General features: G+C 48.4%; 1 protein-coding gene across 2 annotated transcripts in view; it reads right to left on the minus strand.

The window, feature by feature from the left end:
- EXOC3L2 (exocyst complex component 3 like 2) overlaps positions 1–22614 on the minus strand; it is a 41342-nt gene extending 18728 nt beyond the window's left edge. The window contains exon 1 of one of the 2 annotated variants that reach the window (XM_075322412.1): positions 22540–22614. In XM_075322412.1, the coding sequence (XP_075178527.1) occupies positions 22540–22595 (56 nt within the window). In that variant the 5' untranslated portion in view covers positions 22596–22614. Of the gene's footprint in view, positions 1–14745; positions 14766–22539 lie in introns of those variants that run through there. The other variant, XM_075322414.1, reaches the window with a different exon arrangement.
- Positions 22615–25981: the final 3367 nt, after the last annotated feature.

The raw sequence follows: 25981 nt of genomic DNA on the forward strand, positions 1-25981 counted from the left end.
GCGGCTGGAGTACAGTTCTCCTCAGTTGAGGCCTCTTAGTGTGGCTGGAGTACAGTTCTCAGTTTGGGCCTCTCAGGGCAGCTGGAGTACAATTCTCCTCAGTTTGAGGCCTCTCAGGGCAGCTGGGGTACAGTTCTCCACAGTTTGGGGCCTCTCAGGGCGGCTTGGGTACAGTTCTTCTCACTCGCTGTAGGAAGTAATATTCTGCCCAGTCCAGGTAATGCTTCACTGATGGAGGGCCCTTCACAGGTCGGCTCCCCATGGCCACACACTAGTGATATGGTCCTACTCACGATTTTGGCACTACCATTCCCTATTGCAGGGGTAGGGCAGACAGTTTGTGGCATAGAAGTCAGGTAACACTGGTTCTGCCTGGAAGCACACAGAAGACCAGTATGGAGGAGAGCACGTGTTCAGCCTTACCTCTCCTGGCTGGAGGAACTTTACTCCTTTGTGGAGGTAATTATATGAAGAAAAATGTCCCCTTAGCATGGTCTTGGATAGAGATTCTGGAAGCTTCTTCTCTCATGACTAGACTTGTTTGATCCAGTTTACTGGCTGTGTCAGCACTGAGGCTTCTCCCAGCTGTTTGTATGGCAGCTTGTTGTGAGGAAAATGAACACCTAACTTTCATATGTATACATTGACCAGTAGATGGCAGCAAAATACATTTAACAATCCCCAGTGTACGCACAGCATAACACAATGCATAACATACTGCCTGACTCACAGGGTTCAAAGTAATCCTGGCACACTGTAACAGATCTACTGTCACATGACAACTGTGTAACTCAGCAGCAGTAGAACGGGTATCGGGAAACCACACACCTGTGCGGCAAGGGAAGGTGTACACCAGCAACAATGGGACTGAAGGAAAAGGATGAATCAGTGATTAAGATGTGCAGCCTAATACCTTTCCCCATATATTGTATATTATTAACATTATATAACTTATTAAAAAATGTGTGTATGTTACATATTTACTTTCATAGAAATTTAGGAAGGTTTAAACGTATAAATATATCTTATGTTCTACTGACAGAAGTGAATAAGAAGCGATCAGGCCCCTGACCCCGAGCTACTGTCAGTCATGTGACGACCATCCGACCTGGCCAGCCGAATCCTACAGTGGATGATCTGCCTGATGTCACCAGCCTCCGTGATACCAGTGGATGATCTGCCAGATGTCACCAGCCTCCGTGATACCAGTGGATGATCTGCCTGATGTCACCAGCCTCCGTGATACCAGTGGATGATCTGCCCGATGTCACCAGCCTCCATGATACCAGTGGATGATCTGCCTGATGTCACCAGCCTCCGTGATACCAGTGGATGATCTGCCCGATGTCACCAGCCTCCGTGATACCAGTGAATGATCTGCCCGATGTCACCAGCCTCCGTGATACCAGTGGATGATCTGCCCGATGTCACCAGCCTCCGTGATACCAGTGAATGATCTGCCCGATGTCACCAGCCTCCGTGATACCAGTGGATGATCTGCCCGATGTCACCAGCCTCCGTGATACCAGTGAATGATCTGCCCGATGTCACCAGCCTCCGTGATACCAGTGGATGATCTACCCGATGTCACCAGCCTCCGTGATACCAGTGGATGATCTGCCAGATGTCACCAGCCTCCGTGATACCAGTGAATGATCTGCCCGATGTCACCAGCCTCCGTGATACCAGTGGATGATCTGCCCGATGTCACCAGCCTCCGTGATACCAGTGGATGATCTGCCCGATGTCACCAGCCTCCGTGATACCAGTGAATGATCTGCCAGATGTCACCAGCCTCCGTGATACCAGTGGATGATCTGCCAGATGTTACCAGCCTCCGTGATACCAGTGGATGATCTGCCAGATGTCACCAGCCTCCGTGATACCAGTGGATGATCTGCCCGATGTCACCAGCCTCCGTGATACCAGTGGATGATCTGCCCGATGTCACCAGCCTCCGTGATACCAGTGGATGATCTGCCCGATGTCACCAGCCTCCGTGATACCAGTGAATGATCTGCCAGATGTCACCAGCCTCCGTGATACCAGTGGATGATCTGCCCGATGTCACCAGCCTCCGTGATACCAGTGAATGATCTACCCGATGTCACCAGCCTCCGTGATACCAGTGGATGATCTGCCAGATGTCACCAGCCTCCGTGATACCAGTGAATGATCTGCCCGATGTCACCAGCCTCCGTGATACCAGTGGATGATCTGCCCGATGTCACCAGCCTCCGTGATACCAGTGGATGATCTGCCCGATGTCACCAGCCTCCGTGATACCAGTGAATGATCTGCCAGATGTCACCAGCCTCCGTGATACCAGTGGATGATCTGCCAGATGTTACCAGCCTCTGTGATACCAGTGAATGATCTGCCCGATGTCACCAGCCTCCGTGATACCAGTGGATGATCTGCCAGATGTCACCAGCCTCCGTGATACCAGTGGATGATCTGCCAGATGTTACCAGCCTCCGTGATACCAGTGAATGATCTGGCCGATGTCACCAGCCTCCGTGATACCAGTGACTGGGTCTCTACTCTGATCAATTACGGCCGTATGAACACAGAGTAAAATGTTCAAATGAAGGAAATGAGCGCGAAGTGACTGAACACAAAGGCCAAAAATGTCAGTAATTATTATGCTTTTCAACAGAGTTGGTGATTTATCCACAAAGTTGATTCGTCTTCTGCATTAATGATGATTTACTTCCAGTGTTGGTGCATTATCTGCAGCGTTGGTGTGCTATCTGCAGTGTCAGTACATTATCTGCAGTGTCGGTACATTATGTGCAGTGTCGGTGTGTTATCTGCAGTGTCGGTGTGCTATCTGCAGTGTCAGTACATTATCTGCAGTGTCAGTACATTATCTGCAGTGTCGGTATGTTATCTGCAGTTTCAGTACATTATCTGCAGTGTCGGTGTGTTATCTGCAGTGTCAGTACATTATCTGCAGTGTCAGTACATTATCTGCAGTGTTGGTGCATTATCTGCAGTGTTGGTGTGTTATCTGCAGTGTTGGTGTGTTATCTGCAGTGTCGGTGTGTTATCTGCAGTGTCGGTGTGTTATCTGCAGTGTTGGTGCATTATCTGCAGTGTTGGTGTGTTATCTGCAGTGTTGGTGCATTAGCTGCAGTGTCGGTGTGTTATCTGCAGTGTCGGTGCATTATCTGCAGTGTCGGTGTGTTATCTGCAGTGTCAGTGTATTATCTGCAGTGTCGGTGCATTATCTGCAGTGTCGGTGTGTTATCTGCAGTGTCGGTGTGTTATCTGCAGTGTTGGTGTGTTATCTGCAGTGTTGGTGCATTAGCTGCAGTGTCGGTGTGTTATCTGCAGTGTCGGTGCATTATCTGCAGTGTCGGTGTGTTATCTGCAGTGTCGGTGTATTATCTGCAGTGTCGGTGCATTATCTGCAGTGTCGGTGTGTTATCTGCAGTGTCGGTGTGTTATCTGCAGTGTCGGTGTGTTATCTGCAGTGTCGGTGTATTATCTGCAGTGTCGGTGCATTATCTGCAGTGTCGGGGCATTATCTGCAGTGTCGATGTGTTATCTGCAGTGTCGGTGTGTTATCTGCAGTGTCGGTGTGTTATCTGCAGTGTCGGTGTATTATCTGCAGTGTCGGTGCATTATCTGCAGTGTCGGGGCATTATCTGCAGTGTCGGTGTGTTATCTGCAGTGTCAGTGTGTTATCTGCAGTGTCGGTGTGTTATCTGCAGTGTCGGTGTGTTATCTGCAGTGTCGGTGTGTTATCTGCAGTGTCGGTGTGTTATCTGCACTGCTGCTGTGTAAGATAAGAGAAGGTTCCCTGGTATTTGATGTGATCTAGTTCTGCTGTAATTATTTGCAGCTTTTGTCTCCGCAGCAGCAGATCTCATCTCCACTGATAAGCAGTGTCTGCAGCATTAATGGCCGCTCTCAGACTTTATTACAAGGTCATCACTGGAAGACCAAATTCTTCAGATGTTTCTTCCGACAAAGAGGAGCCACGACACCAGGAGTCGGTGCACAGAAGGCCCCGCGCCAGGTCATGGTCCACATGTCATTCTGCAATGTCCTGAAAAACAGCAGCACGACCCGGGGCCACCACAGCTCCGCTGCTATTGCTGGATGTGTCACCAACAAGTGGCCCCAGCACCAAGATGTATCCGGACAAAGGGAGAAATACTAAAGCTGTGTCCAGGTACGAGGATCCTCAGTGATTCTCTCCGCTGCTCCACACATTTACCACAATATCTTACAGATGGTTTCATTACTTGAATTAAATTATCTACGGTTGAGACAAGATCGTGCATTCATCTGCACAAAAACATGTCACATACTGACACTGTTAATACCAACGCCTGGCGTTGTCATCCACTATTCCCCAGATCTGGTCTTTTGAGGCCAGCGTCCTGCTCTCATCCACCATTCCCCAGATTTGGTCTTCTATGGCCAGCGTCATACTGTCATCCACCACTCCCCCAGATTTGGTCTTCTGTGGCCAGGGTCCTGCTGTCATCCACTATTCCCCAGGCCTGGTCTTGTGAGGCCGGCATCTTGCTCTCTTCCAAAAATCTCATGTCTAGTTTTCTGTGGTCAGCATCCTCCTCTCCAAGTCTGGTCTTCTGTGGCTGGCATCTTTTTCTCATCTCCACTACCCTGGTCTTGTCTCCTGTGGCCAGAGTCCTGCTGTCATCCACCATTCCCTAGGTCTTGTCTCCTGTGGCCAGAGTCCTGCTGTCATCCACCATTCCCTAGGTCTGGTCTTCTATTGCCAGGATCCTGCTGTCATCCACCATTCCCTAGGTCTGGTCTTCTTTTGCCAGGATCCTGCTGTCATCCACCATTACCCACATGTAGTGTTCTGTGCCTAGTGTTCTACTGTCATCCACCATTTCCTGATCTGCTTTTCTGCGGTCAGGATTCTGCAGTCATCCACAATTCCCCAGGTTTGGTCTTCTGTGGCCAGTATCACGATGTCATCCACCATTCCTCAGATCTGGTCTTTTGTGGCCGGCATCTTGCTCTCATACACCAAATCCCAGATCTAGTCTTCTGTAGTCAGCGCCTTGATATCACCTTTTACTCCCCAAGTTTGGTCTTCTGTGGTTGGTGTCCTTATGTCATCCACCACATCACAGGTCTGGTCTTTTGTGGCCGATGTCCCAATGTCATTCGCTACATCCCAGGTCTGGACTTCTTTGGCTGGTGTCCTGTTGTCATCTTCCATTCCCTAGGTCTGATTTTCCTTGGCCTGGATCTGGCCAGCTAGTTTTGGTTTGTCACCTGCCCAACTTCCCAATCACACTCATTCTCCAGCCAAAGCCCAGTCTACCAAGGCGTCTGAAGAACTCTTCCCACATCCCCAAGTGCCTGAGCCATAAGACCCCTTAGGTACCAGTAAGACACTTGGTGCTTTTCCGATCTACATTCTGTAGCAAAGACCTGGTTTGCCTTCTTATCTCTTCTACCAAACCTACTGTCCATCTACCATGTTATCCAAATACAGTTTATATATAGAACTAAATATATATATATATATATATATATATATATATATATGTGCCGCCCCCGCATCAGCAGCCGGGCTGCTCGGATCCGCGGTGGCTCGAGGGGTCTCCGGATCCGGGGGGGGGTCGTGCGGCCACTCAAATAAAGGGGGTATTTACAGGGGATAGTGTAGTTAAAGTTCGTGATGCCACCCGTGGTGTGTGGTAAGGTGGAGTACCACCGCTGCAGCTGGGAGTACCCAGGGGCGATGGAGTGGGAAGCCAGTTGTTTAACCCCTCCACGGGTAGTGGGAATGCCCCGGGACTCGGTGATGGTGTTGGGGAGTGTCGTTGGGGGTGAAGGGGTCACTTGTGTACTCACTCAGTCCATAAAGCTGACACCGACAACTTGGTAAACCAAAGTTCTGGACACCGCTGCCGCTGAGGGGAGCACGTTTGGGTCCCGTCCCCGATGGTGTTGCCTGATGATCTGTGACCTTCCTCCTGGCACTAAGTTCACTTCTTAGTTGGCCCCGGTAGCATGAAACTAGTCGGGTCCCGCTCCCCAGTATGGCTAATTGAGGGAGCTTGCTCTCAAGGTTCACGCTTGGAATTTTCGGAACTGTTTTTGTGGAAAGTCCTATCCCCCTCGTTGCGCTAGTACCCCGATTTTGGAGCAGGTGGAGAGCGGATCTTGAAGGCTCCGTTCTCGTTGGGTAAATTGTCAGGTTGCCTGAAGCTACTCCCTGACCTAGGGTCCACGTACCCCGTCGTGCCCTAGTCCCAGCCCGGTGATGGCACAAGGCCGCCAGCAGTCCTCCTCGACAGTTCCGTGCCCCATGTCACGATCCCATGTGATCGGGGGCCAGGTCCTATCAGGCCCAGACCAACGTCTGCCACCTAGTAGTTCCAAGGAGCCCAGCTCCTTACCTCCTCTCTCCTTCACTTCCAACACTTCACTCTCCCTTTCTCTGACTCACTCCTGACCTCCCCTTAACCAACCCCCCAAGTGGGCGACCCTGTTCCACTCAGGCCGTCCACTGGTGGGTCTGGTGCAGAGTGGACCGATGAGGCTGGAGGGAAACAGAAAAGTTGGGAGAAGACAGAGGAGTTTGGAGGGTAACAGAAAGCTTGGGAGGGGACGGAGGCTTCTGGCAGTGGCTTTCTCTGCCCCAATCTCTCTGGAGCAGATTCTTTCGATGCTGTGATATTTGTCAGATGTAGTCCTGTCGATCACAGACTTGAATTTGCCTTTAGATATAACTGTCCATGTTCTTCATTTTGTCCCCATCTACAAATAAATGTGCTTTTTTTGTCTGTGCGCACAGGACATGTAGAGTTTGTCGCCCCCTGCAGGTTCCTTTGGTGACTGCTCTTCAGTAATAAAATATTGCCATTATTAATGTAATGATAGATTGAAGAGGCACAAACTATGAGAAATGTGTAATCTGCAAACATGTCATGAAATGCTGGGTGTTGTAGTCCTTGTATCCTGATCTAATAGTGTTGCTATTCCGGGATCCGGTGCCTTGTAGGACCTGCTGCCATATCTGGTGATGGCACTAGATGGCGGTACAGTACCAGCTGTAACAGCAGCTCCGGCTTGTCCTCAGACACCCTATTGGCCTCATGAGTATAAGGCTATGTGCACACGTTGCGTACAAGCCCTGCAGAAATTTCTGCAGCGATCTGAAGAGCACATGTGCGCTTTAGATCGCTGCAGAAATGTCCGTAGTGAGCGCTGATTCCATGCGCTCTGCCTGCAGCTCCTCCCATAGACAGAGCAGGAGCTGCCGGCAAAGCGCAGGAAAGAAGTGACATGTCACTTCTTTTTGCGCAGCGCTTCGGCAGTAGCCGAAGCGCTGCGCTCTTAAACGCCACGTGCGCACGGCCCCTGCACAATCTCCATAGACTGTGCAGGGGCCGCAGGACGCATGCAGTTACGCTGCGCTACAAAGCGCAGCGTAACTGCATGTTTTTACGCGACGTGCGCACATAGCCTAAGGGTCTGAGCCCCCCCATTAGAAAGTGGAGAACTGGGGACTTTCAGTGACATTTTTGCCAAGGTGAAATGTCGGTTTCTTGCAATTGTCAGGAATAATAAACGTATAACAAGTAACAGCATGGTGCCTCAGTGGTTAGCACTGTATGGTGCCTCAGTGGTTAACACTGTATGGTGCCTCAGTGGTTAGCACTGTATGGTGGCTCAGTGGTCAGCACTGTATGGTGGCTCAGTGGTTAGCACTGTATGGTGGCTCAGTGGTCAGCACTGTATTGTGGCTCAGTGGTTAGCACTGTATGGTGGTTCAGTGGTTAGCACTGTATGGTGGCTCAGTGGTTAGCTCTGCAGCACTGGGGTCCTGAGTTCAAATCCCACCAAGGACAACATCTGCAAGGAGTTTGTATGTTCTCCCCGTGTTTTGTGGGTTTCCTCCGGGTTCTCCAGTTTCCTCCCACACTCCAAATGCATACAGATAGGGAATTTAGATTGTGAGCTCTAATGGGGACAGTGTTCCTGATGTGTGTAAAGCTCTGCAGAACATGTTAGCGCTATATAAAATAAAGATATATTTCAACAGTGTAAGTAATAATGACTGCAGGGCCGGGCTGTACCGGGAGACACTTCCATTAGTCTCAGTCCAAACAGATAAAAGGACCAGTAAATGGTGCAACTCACAACTGACCGTGCCCCCTACTATTAAGGGGGATTATACAGAGCTGTGACCCCCTACCCAAACCCATGTCCCAACACAAAGGCCGGATGCACACAAGACTCTCCCCTCCCCTGAAGACACCGACCATAATGTTTTATGGTAGACAATGTTGTAGCAGAGCTGGGGCTGCACAGTAATCGGCGCCATCTAGTGGCCAATAGGTTATAGTGTCTAAATGAATACTAAGTTTATGGCCAATGTGTGTTTTAGAGATGTTGTGTAAAGTATAAGGGTAATAATAAGAATATTGTAGACAAGGTTTAGTGCAACGTAGGGACAAGTGAGCAGGAGGGGGTTAAGTGGTAGTAAATAGAATCTGCTGGTTAGGATGCCAGAGCCGGGTACCACAGCAAGTGCACCAGGGGTTAAAGAAGAGGTTTAGGGAGTAGTTTGGGTAACAAGTCCCTGGGACAGGGAAAAGTTAGAGGAGAAGAAGATGTGATGTGTGCCGGGGTCGGACCGGTCCCCCTATGAGCAGGTCCCTGTTGTCGGTGGGACTGCTGGGCGAATATAAGGGTACATGGGACTCTAGGTAACAGTCAGGGACCGGTCTGCTGGGACAGAGCGCAGCCCTATATAGAAAGAGGGAACAAGAGAAAGGAAGAGAGGAAGGACTGGAAAATGTACAGGTGTGTTTAGAAAAAGAAAACAGCAGAAGGGGAAAATGGGCCCAGCCCCAGGATCCAAGCAGTAAAATAAAAACATCTTCAATTCAACATGTTTAAAAAATAATAGAGATAAGAATCCATGACATAAAGAAAATGGGCACGAAACGACGCGTTCCTCATACTTTTCTGTTTATACATGCATACACATTCATAAATATACACTCATCTACAAAGCCTCCTCACATATTGCATTATTATTCATTTTTTACATATATATATATATATATCACCATTATCCTTCATACACACTCATCATTTTTTCATCATTATTTGTATTATCACTATTATTATTTTTCGCATTATCTCCTTACATTAGTGTCATTTTCTCTCATTTTTTTCTTATTTGCAATATCACTTTGTATCATCATTTTTTGTACAGATATATTTTTTTATATATTTTTTTTTCAATCTCTTCCATTTTCATTATTTAGCTTCAGTGAGCTTATTATCCTATATTTCCTTGAATTTTTCCTGATTTTTTTTTTTCTTGGTGTTTTTTTTGTCTTTTTTTTTGGGATTTGAACTTCCCTGGATTTTTTGTTTGCAAACCTCTCCCTGTTTTAATTGATGCTTATTTGTTGTGCCCTCCCCCTCCTTCCACCTCATGCGGAACACACCTCTGTTCATTAGTCTACAGACTTTTGGACTATAATATGCGCACGCTGCATATTTGCCGCGGATTTTGCCACGGATTTGCTGCAGAAAATATGTCTAACATTGCTACAGTCATTCCCCAGCAAATCCTATGGGTTTTAAAAAATGCTGTGCGCACACTGCGTGTTTTTATAGATGCGGAATTAATGTGCATGTCACTTCTTTTCCGCAGGTCCCTGCGGCTTTTGCCATAGATAATGGTAAAAATCCGCGGGAACCAACTGGCGGAATATCCGCGGAAAATCCGCACAAAATGCGCGGCAAACTGCGGTAAAACCACATGCGGATTTCGTTGCGGTTTTTTACCACCTAAAGACCATCGCTTTTTGAGCATGTACTTACTTATGATTAAGGGCTCTTGTTTTTAATATGTAAAGTCCGAAACGCGTCAAGTTTCGTGCCCATTTTCTGTATGTTATGGATTCTTATCCCCACTATTTTTTAAACATGATGAATTAAAGATTTTTTTATTTTACTACTTGGACACTGGTGCTGGGCCCATTTTTCCCTTCTGCTGTTCTCTACCTCGGACGGGCCTGTCGGAGGGACCGCATGCCCCCACAAGGCCTGGAATACACGATCAGGTGAGCTGAAAACCCTCTCTTTTTAGAAAAAGAAACCCTGATTTTGACGTCTCTTTGCTTGAAGCTGACCCCAGAGAAGAAAAGGAGCCGAAGTATCCCCAGTGACAAGTAAGTGGACGAACCCCAGACCCCCATGAGGCCGACAACCTGCCTGTAACAGGCGCAGGGGGTGGCACCAGACACGACACAGCCATGACTACAGCGCCCCCTGTGCCCCTGTTACACACAGACCGGCCGCGGGTCTCCTGACACTAACTCCATAGCTCCATAGGCATGTACGAGACTGAGTTTGGGTCCGTGCATCTACGGACTGAGGATCGGTGAACGAGCTCGGCAACATATCACACCGTATGAATGGGACGTGCTGCCGACAATGATCGCTCTGTCCCCATAGGTAATTCAGTGCCCCGCTCTCAGACTCTCTTAGGCCAAAAACACACTTCCACATAAAAAACGTACGTGTGACACGGTCCGTTTTTCAGGTCTGTGTTCTGTGGTCTGTTTTTCTTGGGCGTTTCTCCGGTACGTATGACATTTGTGTGATGGTGTACGCTATCCGTGTGTGCGTGTGGAATGTCAGTGTATGTGTACGTGAAATGTCCGTGTGAAATGTCCGTGTGTAATGTCTGTGTGTGTTGCACAATGTCGTTGCTACATACCCGCTGACAGCAGACAGAGTTGCACAATGAGAATGAACTCGGGTGAAGTTCACCCGACTTCATCCTCATACCGCGGCTCTGTCTGGTTGTCGCATACTGATTAGCGGTCACCCGTGAAGGACTCACCGGTGACCGCTAATCCCCTGAGTGACTGAAGTGAGCAGCACGCTTAGCGCTGCCGTCACTCAGGCTACCCACGGCTAGCTGGATCCTTCACCCGAGACCGCAACTCACCTGTGACTTCATCGCTGTCACTCGGGCGACTTGCTGTCACAGTTGGAGGATCCAGCGATGGCCGCGAGTAACCTCAGTGACAGCTCAGCTGATCGCAATACTCTACTCACCTCAGTTGCTGCGTGGAGCTGTCAGGAGCGGCGGTGTTCTTCTGCAGCTCCTGTCACCTTCATGTAGCAGAGCTGGAAGCGACGCGGGACCTCCGTGTATTACGCCGGACATGGATGGGTATTTGTGGCATAATAAATTGGTGAACGAGGGAATTTGTTATTGTTTTTTATTTCAAATAAAGGATTTTTTCACTGTGTGTTTATTTACTTTAACTTGCAGGTTAATCATTGGGGGTGTCTCAGACACCTGCAATGATAAATCTAGGACTTAATGGCAGCTATGGGCTGCTGCCATTAACTCCTTATTACCCCGATTGCCAACGCACCAGGGCAAATTGGGAAGAGCCGGGTAGAGTCCCAGAACTGTCGCATCTATTGTATGCGGCAAGTCCGGGTGGCTGCTGGCTGATATTGTTAGGCTGGGGGGCTCCCCATAACATGGGACTCCCCATCCTGAGAATACCAGCCTTCAGCCGTATGGCTTTATCTTGGCTGGTATCAAAATTGGGGGGGACCGCACGCCGTTTTTTTAATTAATTAGTTATTTCACTGCACAGTATAGACCCGCCCACCGGCTGCTGTGATTGGGTGCAGTGAGACAGCTGTCACTCAGCGTGGGGGCGTGTCTCACTGCAACCAATCATAGGCACCTGTGGGCGGGGGAAGCAGTGAATACGAGATTGATTAATGAGCGGCCGGCATTTTCAAATTAATTGAAGCCGCGTATTTTCGGCACAGCTGTTCCTTGCCGCGCTGGTGATCGGGGATTGGTAAGTATGAAGAAAAAGACCGAGCGCCAATGTAAGTATGACTGAGAACAGCAGAAAAAAAGGTAAGTATACTGACTTTAATAAAAAAAATAAATAAAAAAATAGATCGTTCGTTTAAAAACGCACACGGACGAAACGTGCAGAACACGGACATGCTCCGTGTGCCAACCGTGTAGGCATGGACCCATTGACTTTAGCGGGTGCCTGCATGCTGACCGCCAAAAACGGACATGTTGTCCATGAGGGAAAACGCACACACGTACTTATCACACGGACACACGTTCCGTGTGATTTTACGCGTGTGTGCCATCACCCATAGAATAACATTGGTCTCCATGTCTCTGGTACGTGCAAATACGTACCAAACACGTACAGCAGGCACGGATGTGTGTTGCAGGCCTTAAATGGACCTATAAGCTGCATTTACTTTACAGGTTGTGCCTGGTTTGTTTTGGGTTTTTTTGCTTCAATCACTGCAAAAACAAATCGTATTATTAAGATTTTCTAAAGTTGCCTCAAAAAAACTTTGTGTTTCTACTGTAATTGTGGCTTAAAAAAATGCACCACGGTCACAAGTGTGAACGCAGCCTCAGTGCATGAAATGTCAATTGGACCCTATCGATATCACCGCTGGGTGTTAAATACAACGTGACTCTAAGCTTGTGTCCTATCTCACCTCAGTCGAAATCACAACCTGCTTCTGAAATCCGAAACCAGAAGTGTTTAAGTGTTTTTTGACAATTGTCACCTGCTGTCGGCTGTTTCACCGGTAACTGGATTATTCCAGCACGGCCGTAAACATTCCGAACTGAGAAACGCTTACTGGAAAAAATGTGTAACAAAGAAATGTTACAGTCAAGGTAACATCTGAAGGTGACGGGTCAGAGCCGAGAGCAGCACAAACGTCAGCTTCCAGAGAATCCTCCGTTATATCACCACCAATATGTGCTGCGACAATGCTATTAGGGGCGGACATGTCACCGGTGCAGCCTGTGCAGCCTCAGAGGGGACCAGGAGGTCAGGGGGCCACATCTACATCCAAACCAGGAGGAATTGTGCATTATCAGGCGCTATTAGACTGCAAAGGACTGAGGCTCTTTCCCTCAGCACCCAGCTTTCCCTTGCTCTGCTATACATCTTCCCCTCGGGATCCAGCTTTCCCATGTTCTTCTATACATCTTTCCCTCAGCACCCAGCTTTCCCATGCTCTGATATCCGTCAGCACCCAGCTTTTCTATATTCTGATATCCATCTTGTCTTCAGCACCCAGCTTTCCCATGCTCTGCTATACATCTTTCCCTCAGCACTCAGCTTTCCCATGCTCGGATATCCTTCAGCACCCAGCTTTTCTATATTCTGATATCCATCTTTCCCTGAGCACCCAGCTTTCCCATGCTCTCCAATACATCTTTAACGCAGCTCTGTGATCCCCCTTGATAAAGCGAGCACTTAGACACGTGAAACGCGCGTTGGGTGGTCCTGACAGTCCACTCCCTGCAGGTTTACCTTTAAAGAGCTGATTTGTATAACTTTTAATGTTTCAATTGATCGATTCTTTATTGTGTTAATTAATACTTCGAAACAATTGACTTACCAGCTCAATTTACTTATGCACTTTGCCCTGCAGGGGGCTGACTGCTCTTTCTATTATATAGGCAATTTAGCCTTTGTGTGTACACCTTATCTATAGATGTCTGCTAACACTTTGAATTTATATGTCTTGTTTTGTTTTGTATGTCTGCATAGTATGTCCATATTTTCTATGCTATTTTTATTGTGATATATTTGTGTCAATTTTTTAAGCTTGTTATCAATAAAATCTACTTTTATTTTCCCAAGTCTGCCTATTTTCTACTTGTTTAATAATCTTTAACTCAGCACCCAGCTTTCCCATGCTCTGATATCCTTCTGCACCCAGCTTTCCTATATTCTGATATCCATCTTGTCTTCAGCACCCAGCTTTCCTATGCTCTGCTATACATCTTTATCTCAGTACTCAACTTTCCCAGGTTTTACTATACATCTTTCCCTCAACACCCAGCTTTCCCATGCTCTGATATCAAGGGTAAGCTGGTGGTGAGGGAAAGATGTATAGCAGAGCATTGGAAAGCTGGGTGCTGAGGACAAAATGGATATCAGAACATGGAAAGCTGGGTGCTCAGGGAAAGAGGGATATTAGAGTATGGGAAAGCTGGGTGCTGAGGGAAAGAGGGATATTAGAGTATGGGAAAGCTGGGTGCTGAGGGAAAGAGGGATATTAGAGTATGGGAAAGCTGGGTGCTGAGGGAAAGAGCCAAGTGTCAGCGTAATTATCCTGTAACCATTGAGGGGCGGAGACGCATGGATCCCAGGTGCAAAATTTGCATCGGAGCCCATCAAACTCTAGTTAGGCCACTGGGGGACAATAGGGTAATGTGTTATACTTCTATTAGAGGACGATGTGGCACTATTATTTAGGGATTTTGTTGCACTGTTATTCAGAGTTTATATGGTTAGATCCATTTTTCTTCTGACCTTGAGCGGTATCACTCCGAGGCTGTAGTGGTTATGGGGGAAGGAGGATATATACAGCCCCGAAGGACAATGTGTAGGGAGTACCATCTGTCTGAACAGACTCCTATTCTGTCCGGTCACCCCCGCCTCATACGTCTCATTACTAGCAATAGGTGACCATGATTATATCATCAGATACTAGCAGTTCTCCATATACAACCTGTCAGACGGGCCATGGACCTCCCAGTCTCAGGATGTCCACCTGCACTATGGACCTGTCGCACCAGTACCATGGGAGAGAGTTCACTCAGTTCTGCTCCATTAGCGCCCTGATCTGCACAGCAGTTCCCAGTCGCAGCCCCCCACCCTCCCCATGAGCAGCACTTACGGTTTCCAGGCTGGTCACTGGCGGTGGCTGCCGGGGAATGATAATGCTGCAGCTCGGGACAGGCTATAAAAGTTAAATATTTATCAGTAAGTCACAGAATTTGCAGAGCAGGAAGTCGCCGGAACCTGTTCCCTCTCACTGGAACGTCATTACAATGCACTTAGACATTTGTATGTGAGGGACGAGGACTGCTGCATGGAGAGGGTTTGCTTCACTTGCGGTTATGTGGGGGAGCCACGTCTTTAAGGAGAGCTGTGAGATGGAATGCCCCTTTAAGTATGACAGCTGGCCACTGTGTGAACGTGCGCTTACGTATTGCACGTATACCAATTTGTGCTAGGGGTAAATGTGGCGGGCAGGGGACGGACCACGGCAGGGGGGCTGCTCGAGACGCTCGGATCCGGGGTCGTGGCGGTGGCTCGAGGGGAAGCCGGACCCGGGCCTGAGCACCTGTCTGTCGCCCGCAAGTGATAAGGGGGATTGATATATAGGGAAGGTTTTGTCAGTGACGCCACCAGTGGTGTGCGGTGATTGTTGGTGACACTGCCGCTGCCGCTGGTGGTGATGCCTGGGACTGATGGAGTGGGGCAGCTGGATGTTATCCCCTCCACTGGTAGGGGAGGTGTTGTCCCGGGGCCCCAATACAGGTGGAATGGTGCTGCGGAGTGCAATCTGCAGGGTTGGACCGGATGGTGTTGGTGTACTCACAGTTCCTGAATAAATTCACACGGAGTCCAGATGGTAAACCAAATTCCCAGTGACCGGCAGGTGTGTTCGTATCCCACACCCTGGTACAGCAGAACAGGTGTCCCTTCCTCCTGCACTTAGTATTTGTGTCCTTTCTGTTAACTACTCCGCGTGAAATGGGGAAGTCCACTCCCGGTGATACTGTGTGTTGGGATCTGTGGCCCGCGAGAACTGACCCATGCGATCCTAGCAGGCAATTGCGGAGCCCTATCCCCCTCATTGGGCTTCTGTCTCGCTCTATCTGGGCCTCCTGAAATCTTGTCCCCGGCTGGTCAATTAGAAAGGTGGTTGAAGCTGTCCTTGCTCTAGGGTCCAGGTACCCTGTCTGTGCACGGCCTCCGGACCGGATTCCCACTGTCGGTATTGGCGGGCTACAACCCTGCCCCGGTCCACTTAAGGCCTCCCGCGACCAGATCTCCATCGCCTGTGGTCCTGTCTGCCGACTGCCACCTAGTCAGTAGTCCGGTAGTCCAGGGGCTCCAGCCCCTGATCACCCTGTCACTTCACACTCCTCTCACTTCCTCTGTACAACTCAGACTGTCTTGTTCCCTCCCAGGACACCTCAGAACCCGTAGGTGGGCAACGCCATCTGCTTGGCCCCGCCCACTGGTGTGTCCCTATTGTAATGGGGGGTGACTGGGCTTTGCTGGCTGGTGTTGTGTACCTGGATGTGGGGTTGTGATGGAGGGTCAAGGAGGAGGGAATCCTGCACCTAGAAGAGGGGTGCAGTCATCTGTGACACCCTGATTTTGTCAGGGCGTCACATAAACATTTTGTGACAACTGGATTACATTTCTGATAGTTTGCTGACACCTGGAATAAGCTGCTTGCACTCTCTTCAGCAGCACCTCCATCACTCAGCAACAATCTTTGTATCTCTACCTCGGCAGCACAGCACATGTTCTCAGCGCTGGTCACAGTCACTCTGAATGTCAGCTCTCAATGGCAGCAATCTCCTGCAGTAACTGGTCTTCTAGTCTTCTGGCATGTCACACCTCTTCACACTCAAGCATCAGCTTCCAGACTGTTCTGCGATGGCTTCTTAGCACCTCACAGGCTTCTTTTCACCCAGCCAGTCTCTCTTTATCTTGCCTGCATCGTTCATGTGTCATGGAAGAGCCGCAGATACTGCGCATCTACGTGGCTGCTTGTCACAAAGAGATTTTCACAAACTTCACCGACTGTCATGGCAGCAGCGGGTTCTGGTCAGATTACAGATTCTGACCCTCCGCCTGATAACTCTTCTGGTGTCTGTGATCTACACAGGCAGACTCAAGCATCGACCTGCCGAGTGTTAATTCAGAGGCAGGCTAGCAAGAGTTAATCTCTGCTAGCCAGTTTGTTAGTCTCCTTTGATCATCTGCTGTGGGGAAGCCAATCACATCTGCTCCCCTCCTATATATGCTGGTTGGATCCTTGCACTTATACCAGCTATAGCTATAGTTTATCTGTCTGTCGGTCTGGTGTGGTGATGGATACCACTAAATTACAAGCTACATTGAAATGGGGATGTCCTGTGAACCTTAAAGCTCTACAGCATTTCTTACGTTTTGCAAATTATTACAGGACGTTTATTAAAAATTTCTCTGCCAAAGTAAGGCCCCTTACTAACATGACTAAAAAAGATATGGACTTCTCAAAATGGGCTCAGGGTGCTTTGTATGGAAAAAATGCTTCACATCGGTACCTGTATTGATGCAGACTGATATATCTCAACCTTTTACGGTGGAGGTTGATGCATCAGAAATGGGGGTGGGGGCTGTGTTGTCTCATGGTCCATCTCTTGGTAAACTGCGTCCATGCACTTTCTTTTCTAAGAAACTATCTTCGACTGAACGCAATTACAATATTGGTAACAGAATTAGTGGCAATCAAATTAGGTTTGAGGAATGGTGACACTTTCTGGAAGGGGCTACCCATCCTGTTACAGTAATTACCGACTATAACAATCTTCTCTACCTTGAGTCTGCACAGTGTCTTACACCGAGACAAGCTCGCTGGTCATTGTTTTTAAATTGGTTTAATTTTTTCGGAACTTATTGCCCTGCATCTAAGAACATTAAAGCTGATGCTTTATCCAGGAGTTTTCCGTGAAGAACCCTGTGAGGAACCTGTCCCCATTCTTCAGAAGGGAGTGGTGGTGTCGGCGCTCAGTACTGATTTTGAGTCTGAAATCGATACGGCTCAAGGGGATGCACCATTAGTGGCTACGGTGAAGAAGTCGTTTGTTCCTCTGAATCTTCATCATAATGTCCTGGGAGAGCATCATGATTCTGTTGTGAATGGTCACGCTGGGGTTAAAGGTACTCTGAATCTCATATTGCGATGCTTTTGGGTGGCCCAGGATCCGGAGGGATATGGTGACCTATTTGTCTGCCTGTGCCACCTGTGCACGCTCAAAGGCATCTACTCTCGATGTTTCCAGCCTTTGAGTATTCTCAGCAAGCCTTGGTCAGAGATTTCTATGGATTTTATAACAGATTTATCCTCCTCTGCCGGTAATACGGTTATTTTGGTGGTGGTGGATAGGCTAAGATGACACATTTTATCGCTTTACCATCCTTATCTAATGCCTTAGCCCAGGTGTTTGTACGTGAGATTGTCAAACTCCACGGAGTCCCCTCTAATATTGTCTCTGATCGAGGAACTCCGTTTATTGACAAATTTTGGAGGGCTTTTTGCTCTCGTTTAGGGATATACTATCTCTTTCTTCAGTCTATTGGGCAAACAGAATACGTGAATCAGAATTTGGAGGAGTATTTACGTTGTTTCGAGTCTGATAATCAGGAATAGTCCTCTTTCCTTCCTTTCGTTGAATTTGCCATCAATAATCGCCGTCATCAATCTTCTTGTATACCTCCTTTTTGGTGTGTCTATGGTCTTTATCCCCAGTTTTGTATACTTCAGGAGGGGCACTCATCAGGGGTACCTGGGGAGGATCAATTTATCTCATCATTATGGTCCACATGGGTCCACATGGGAGAAGGTTCAGTAGCATTTGTGTGACATGGGTCTAAGTATAAACGTGCAGCTGAATGTAGACGTGTGCCTGGTCCGGACCTGAGTGTGGCTGATCTGGTGTGGTTATCTACCAAAGACATTAAATTTAAAATACCTTCATTGAAGTTAGGACCCCCGTATAAAATTACAGAGGTCATTAATCCTGTTGCTTTCTGTCTGGCATTACCTCCATCTTTCAAGACCCATAATACAGTCATGGCCAAAAGTTTTGAGAATGACACCAAAATGCTATTTTCCCATGATCTGTTCCCTCTGGTTTTAATTGTGTTTGTCTGATGGTTACATCTCATACAGAAATATAATTGCAATCATATTATGAGACCAGAAGCTTCTATTGACAGTTAGAATGAGTTACTGCAGCAAGTCAATATTTGCAGTGTTGACCCTTCTTCTTCAGGACCTCTGCGATTCTCCCTGGCATGCTGTCAATCATCTTCTGGAGCAAATCCTGACTGATAGCTGTCCATTCTTGCATAAGCAATGCTTGCATTTTGCCAGAATTTGTTGGTTTTTGTTTGTCCACCCGTCTCTTGATGATTGCCCACAAGTTCTCAATGGGATTAAGATCTGGGGAGTTTCCAGGCCATGGACCCAAAATCTCTATGTTTTGTTCCATGAGCCATTTAGTGATCACCTTTGCTTTATGGCAAGGTGCTCCATCATGCTGGAAAAGGCATTGTTGGGGCCAAACTGCTCTTGGACAGTTGGGAGAAGTTGCTCTTGGAGGACATTCTGGTGCCATTCTTTATTCATGGCTGTGTTTTTAGGCAAGACTGTGAGTGGTGCGATTCCCTTGGCTGAGAAGCAACCCCACACATGAATGGTTTCCGGATGCTTAACAGTTGGCATGAGACAAGACTGGTGCTAGTGCTCACCTCTTCTTCTCCTAATAAGCTGTTTTCCAGATGTCCCAAACAATCGAAAAGGGGATTCATCTGAGAAATGACTTTCCCCCAGTCCTCAGCAGTCCACTCCCTGTACCTTTTGCAGAATATCAGTCGGTTCCCTGATGTTTTTTCTGAAGAGAAGTGGCTTCTTTGCTGCCCTCCTTGAAACCAGGCCTTGCTCCAGCAGTCTCCGCCTCACAGTGCGTGCAGAAGCCCTCACACCAGCCTGCTGCCATTGCTGAGCTAGCTCGGCACTGCTGGTAGTCCCATCCCGCAGCTGAAACCGTTTTAAGATACGGTCCTGGCCTTTGCTGGTCCTTCTTGGGCGCCCTGGAGCCTTTTTGGCAACAATGGAAGCTCTCTCCTTGAAGTTCTTGATGATGCGATAGATTGCTGACTGAGGTGCAATCTTTGTAGCTGCGATACTCTTCCCTGTGAGGACATTTTTGTGCAGAGCAATGATGGCTGCACGTGTTTCTTTAGAGATAACCATGGTTAACTGAAGAGAAACAATGATACCAAGCACCAGCCTCCTTTTAAAGTGTCCAGTGGCGTCATTCTTACTTAATCATGACTGATTGATCGCCAGCCCTGTCCTCATAAACACCCACACCTGTGTTACTGGAACAATCACTAAAACAATGTTAGCTGCTCCTTTTAAAAGGCAGGAATGCAATGATGTTGAAATGTGTTTGGGGGGTTAAAGTTCATTTTCTTAGCCAATATTGACTTTGCAAGTAATTGCTGTTAAGCTGATCACTCTTTATGACATTCTGGAGTATATGCAAATTGCCATTAGAAAAACTTAAGCAGTAGACTTTGTAAAAATTAATATTTGTAGCATTCTCAAAACTTTTGGCCATGACTGTATATTCCACAGATTTCTGTTAAAAAAATATGTCTGTTCAAAAACCTCTCTTCCCTTACCTCCACCTCCGGTCTTAAGGCCCCATTACACGCTACGATTTATCTGACGATATGTCGTCGGGGATAACGGTTTCTGTGACGCACTTCCGGCATCGTTAGCGACGTCGTTGCGTGTGACACCTACGAGCGACTCCGAACGATCGCAAATAGGTTGAAAATCGTTGATCGTTGACACGTCGTTCAGTTTCAAAATATTGTTCGTCGTTTGGATCGCAGCAGACATATTGGTACGTTTGACACCTTCCCAACGACCAATAACATCCACACGACCGCCTTGGTCAAACAATATATCGCTGATCGCTGTTGCGTCGTTTGTCAGATCGTTACGTGTGACCGCAAATAAACGACCTATGAGCGATCTCGGCAAATCGTAACAACGATCTGGGCGTGTCACATCGTTTAAGAGATCGTCAGATAAATCGTAGCGTGTAAAGCGGCCTTTAGTCGATGGCTCTTTTGAATTCCAGGTGTCCAAGATTGTTTATTCTCGTTTTGTTAGCCGTTCATTACAATATTTGATTCATTGGCGGGGTTATGGTTCTGAGAAGAGGACTTAGATACCAGCCTTGGATATCTATGCCGAGCGCCTGGATAGGACCTTTCATCATCTCCATACGGGAAGACCGGTTCAAGAGGCCTCTCTTAGAGGGAGGGGTACTGTCACACAGAGATTTTCACAAACTTTTCTAAATATCACGGCAGCATAAGATTCTGTTCAGACTTCAGATTCTGACACTCTGCCTTATAACTACTCTGGTGCTGTGATCTACCCAGGCAGACTTGGGAGTCAACCTGCTGAGTGCTAATTTAGAGGCAGGCTAGCAAGAGTTAGGGGTACTTTGCACGCTGCGACATCGCTAGCCGATTGTTGCGATGCCGAGCGCGATAGTCCCCACCGCCGTCGCACATGCAATATCATGTGATAGCTGCCGTTGCGAACATTATCGCTACGGCCGCTTCACACACACTTACCTGCCCAGCGACGTCGCTCTGGCCGGTGACCCGCCTCATTCCTAAGGGGGCTGGTCGTGCGGCGTCACAGCGACGTTATACGGCAGGTGGCCAACAGAAGCGGAGGGGCGGAGATGAGCGGGGCGTAAACATCCCGCCCACCTCCTTCCTTCCGCATGGCCGGTGGACGCAGGTAAGGAGATGTTCCTCGCTCCTGCGGCTTCACACACAGCGATGTGCACTGCCGCAGGAACGAGGAACAACATCGTATCTCCTATTGGTGCGACATTATGAAAATGACCGATGCTATACAAATCACCGATTTTCAACGCTTTTGCGATCGTTTATTGGCGCATCTAGGCTTTACATGTTGCGATGTCGTTACCGGCGCCGGATGTGCGTCCATTTCGATTTGACCCCGATGATATCGCAGTAGCAATGTCGCAACGTGCAAAGTAACGGTTAATCTATCCCAGTCTGCTTGTGAGTCTGCTTTGATCACCTGCTGTGAGGGAGCCAATCCCCTCTTTTATATGCTGGCTGGATCCTTCCATCTATGCCAGCTATAGTTTATCTTAGTTGGTATTGGAGGTCAGGTGATCCAGACTATCTAGTGTGATACCTGTCGCTGTGTGCGGTTGTTGAGTTAACCCTTGTTGCCTTTTTGTTGCTACCCTCCTGCTCCTGTTTTTCTCCTCAGTCTCTCTTTGGCTATTCCTGTGTGTGGAGCGTGTCAGAGTTTTGGTGTTCCCTTATCTGTCCTTATCTATTTACCGTCTTGCTCCTGCCCTGTCCCTCCCTGGAGCGAGAAGGGTATTAGACTAGTATTTCTTAGGAGTATAAAAAGGATGGGATTCCGGCTTTTACACCATTAGGAGTAATCTGCATGTGAGGGATAGCTTAGGGTCCCCCCTGTATAAAGAAGAGCATAGAGCCCCCTGTCCCTTGCTATCCCGATGTAACATCTGCTGCAACCAATCCCTGGCTTTAGCAATCTTGGCATCCGGCCTGCGAACGTGTGTCATTAATATTGTAGTGATGTCACAGGCATATAGATCCAAGATAAAACGTCATCACTATCAGAAACAAATGCGGCAACCAAGCACCATATGACCAAGTCAGAGAACCAAGTGAACATAGCTGAATTCTTTATTATAGCTCAGGTGAAAGGAGAAAACGTTGGGCATTCCCTTTAAAACTGACGAGAGTGACATCTGCACGGAGTCTGCATATTCTCCATGGGTATCCGCCAATATTTTACCTGGACGTCCACCTCTTCACTTTTGAATGGACGGACGGACTTCTTGGCACGTACATGATTCAGTTTGGCAATTATCTTGGGCGATAGATCGCTATCGATGAGCTGTATGATGCTGCCTCTCTTTTCTTGGGAAATCTTCTTCATTGCGGCTCCTCGATTAAAAACGGTGATCTTTCGCTTGGGAACCAACCTAATAACACACTGAGCTATTAGGGAATGTGAGAACAGGTTGTAATTTGTAGTATACAGGAAGAAAAATATTTTTTCACCTCCAGGAGCAAAACAGTAACAATGCAGAGACATGGCAAGAATCTTAATCAAATGTTAAATAACTGCAAATCACATTTATGTATGAAAAGCCAAGAGGATTGTCTATAAAATGAAGGTCTTCTCACGCTCAGAGCTGTAGAGGATGGAGAGATATGGAGCCTGAAATTCACAAGTGCAAAACATTGTTACCCTTTTGCTTGTCAGTGTATATGCCTGCAGCACCTCCAGAGGCAAGATTAAACATTACACGATTACAATGAAAGTGAATGGGCTGAGCACATAGGTTACTGCAGATATGAATGCACTTCAGTGACGCTCCTTGTATCTTCTGGTAGATGAGGATTTTAAACAGGAGACACCCCTCTGTTAAAGGTCATCTGTCACCGCTCTTAAAGTGTTTCTGCTTTAGTGAATTCTCCTTATATAATTATTCTGGTGAATTGTAATTTACACCTCAGCCCCGCGCCGTTCCTCTGATATTCCTCTTAGAAATCTATACCCAAATTGATAACTGTTTTTCACAATTGCACAATTTTGCACAATGTAGAGTTATATGAAAAGATTGCGAATCCCAGTGATGTCATTCAGGGTTATCCTTAATACTGTATCTACAATGATGAAAGTCAAGAGTATCCCTAGTGTTGTCAGGGGTATCCTCAGTGATGTGAGTCAGGGGTATCCCCAGTGATGTGAGTCAGGGGTATCCCCAGTGATGTGAGTCAGGGGTATCCCCAGTGATGTGAGTCAGGGGTATCCCCAGTGATGTGAGTCAGGAGTATCCTCAGTGATGTGAGTCAGGGATATTCTCAGTGATGTGAGTCAGGGGTATCCCCAGTGATGTGAGTCAGGGGTATCCCCAGTGATGTGAGTCAGGGGTATCCCCAGTGATGTGAGTCAGGGGTATCCCCAGTGATGTGAGTCAGGGGTGTCCCCAGTGATGTGAGTCAGGGGTATCCCCAGTGATGTGAGTCAGGGGTATCCCCAGTGATGTGAGTCAGGGGTATCCCCAGTGATGTGAGTCAGGGGTATCCTCAGTGATGTGAGTCAGGGGTATCCTCAGTGATGTGAGTCAGGGGTATCCCCAGAGATGTGAGTCAGGGGTATCCCCAGTGATGTGAGTCAGGGGTATCCCCAGTGATGTGAGTCAGGGGTATCCCCAGTGATGTGAGTCAGGGGTATCCCCAGTGATGTGAGTCAGGGGTATCCCCAGTGATGTGAGTCAGGGGTATCCCCAGTGATGTGAGTCAGGGGTATCCCCAGTGATGTGAGTCAGGGGTGTCCCCAGTGATGTGAGTCAGGGGTATCCCCAGTGATGTGAGTCAGGGGTATCCCCAGTGATGTGAGTCAGGGGTATCCCCAGTGATGTGAGTCAGGGGTATCCCCAGTGATGTGAGTCAGGGGTATCCCCAGTGATGTGAGTCAGGGATATTTTCAGTGATGTGAGTCAGGGGTATCCCCAGGGATGTGAGTCAGGGATATCCTCAGTGATGTGAGTCAGGGATATCCTCAGTGATGTGAGTCAGGTGTATCCTCAGTGATGTGAGTCAGGTGTATCCCCAGGGATGTGAGTCAGGTGTATCCCCAGGGATGTGAGTCAGGGGTATCCTCAGTGATGTGAGTCAGGGGTATCCCCAGTGATGTGAGTCAGGGGTATCCCCAGTGATGTGAGTCAGGGATATTCTCAGTGATGTGAGTCAGCGGTATCCCCAGGGATGTGAGTCAGGGATATCCTCAGTGATGTGAGTCACGGGTATCAGTGATGTGAGTCAGGGATATCCTCAGTGATGTGAGTCAGGGATATCCTCAGTGATGTGAGTCAGGGGTATCCTCAGTGATGTGAGTCAGGTGTATCCCCAGGGATGTGAGTCAGGTGTATCCCCAGGGATGTGAGTCAGGGGTATCCCCAGTGATGTGAGTGGTGCAGTATCCCCAGGGATGTGAGTTAGGGGTATCCCCGGTGATGTGAGTCAGGGGTATCCCCAGTGATGTGAGGCAGCTGTATCCCCAGGGATGTGAGTCAGCGGTATCCCCAGTGATGTGAGTCAGGGGTATCGCCAGTGATGGGAGTCAGGGGTATCCCCAGTGATGGGAGTCAGCGGTATTCTCAGTGATGTGAGTCAGGGGTATCCTCAGTGATGTGAGTCAGGGGTATCCCCTGTGATGTAAGGCAGCGGTATCCCCAGGGATGTGAGTCAGCGGTATCTCCAGGGATGTGAGTCAGCGGTATCCCCAGGGATGTGAGTCAGCGGTATCCTCAGTGATGTGAGTCAGGGGTATCCTCAGTGATGTGAGTCAGGGGTATCCTCAGTGATGTGAGTCAGGGGTATCCTCAGTGATGTGAGTCAGGGGTATCCCCAGTGATGTGAGCCAGTGGTATCCCCAGTGATGTGAGTCAGGGGTATCCCCAGTGATGTGAGTCAGGGGTATCCCCGGTGATGGGAGTCAGGGGTATCCCCGGTGATGTGAGGCAGCGGTTTCCCCAGTGATGTGAGTGGTGCGGTATCCCTAGTGATGTGAGTGGTGCAGTATCCCCAGTGATGGGAGTCAGGGGTATCCCCAGTGATGTGAGGCAGCGGTATCCCCAGTGATGTGAGTGGTGCAGTATCCCCAGTGATGGGAGTCAGCGGTATCCCCAGTGATGGGAGTCAGCGGTATCCCCAGTGATGGGAGTCAGGGGTATCCCCAGTGATGTGAGTCAGGGGTATCCCCAGTGATGTGAGTGGGGCAGTATCCCCAGTGATGGGAGTCAGCGGTATCCCCAGTGATGGGAGTCAGCGGTATCCCCAGTGATGGGAGTCAGGGGTATCCCCAGTGATGTGAGTCAGGGGTATCCCCAGTGATGTGAGTCAGGGGTATCCCCAGTGATGTGAGTCAGGGGTATCCCCAGTGATGTGAGTCAGGGGTATCCCCAGTGATGTGAGTCAGGGGTATCCCCAGTGATGTGAGGCAGCGGTATCCCCAGTGATGTGAGTGGTGCAGTATCCCCAGTGATGGCAGTCAGCGGTGTGAAGATGTAATTTACCCTCTCACTGTATATGCTGTACAGATTCCTATTTCAAGCTGGGTTCATTGTCTTATTTGAACTACTTCTGTGTACATTTCTATTGTTGTAGGTAATCACCCCCCTAAAATGCAAGGTTATATCCTCTTGAGGCACTTCCATCCCTGGGAG

This window comes from Anomaloglossus baeobatrachus, chromosome 9 (assembly GCF_048569485.1).
Source record: "Anomaloglossus baeobatrachus isolate aAnoBae1 chromosome 9, aAnoBae1.hap1, whole genome shotgun sequence".
Lineage (NCBI taxonomy): Eukaryota > Metazoa > Chordata > Amphibia > Anura > Aromobatidae > Anomaloglossus > Anomaloglossus baeobatrachus.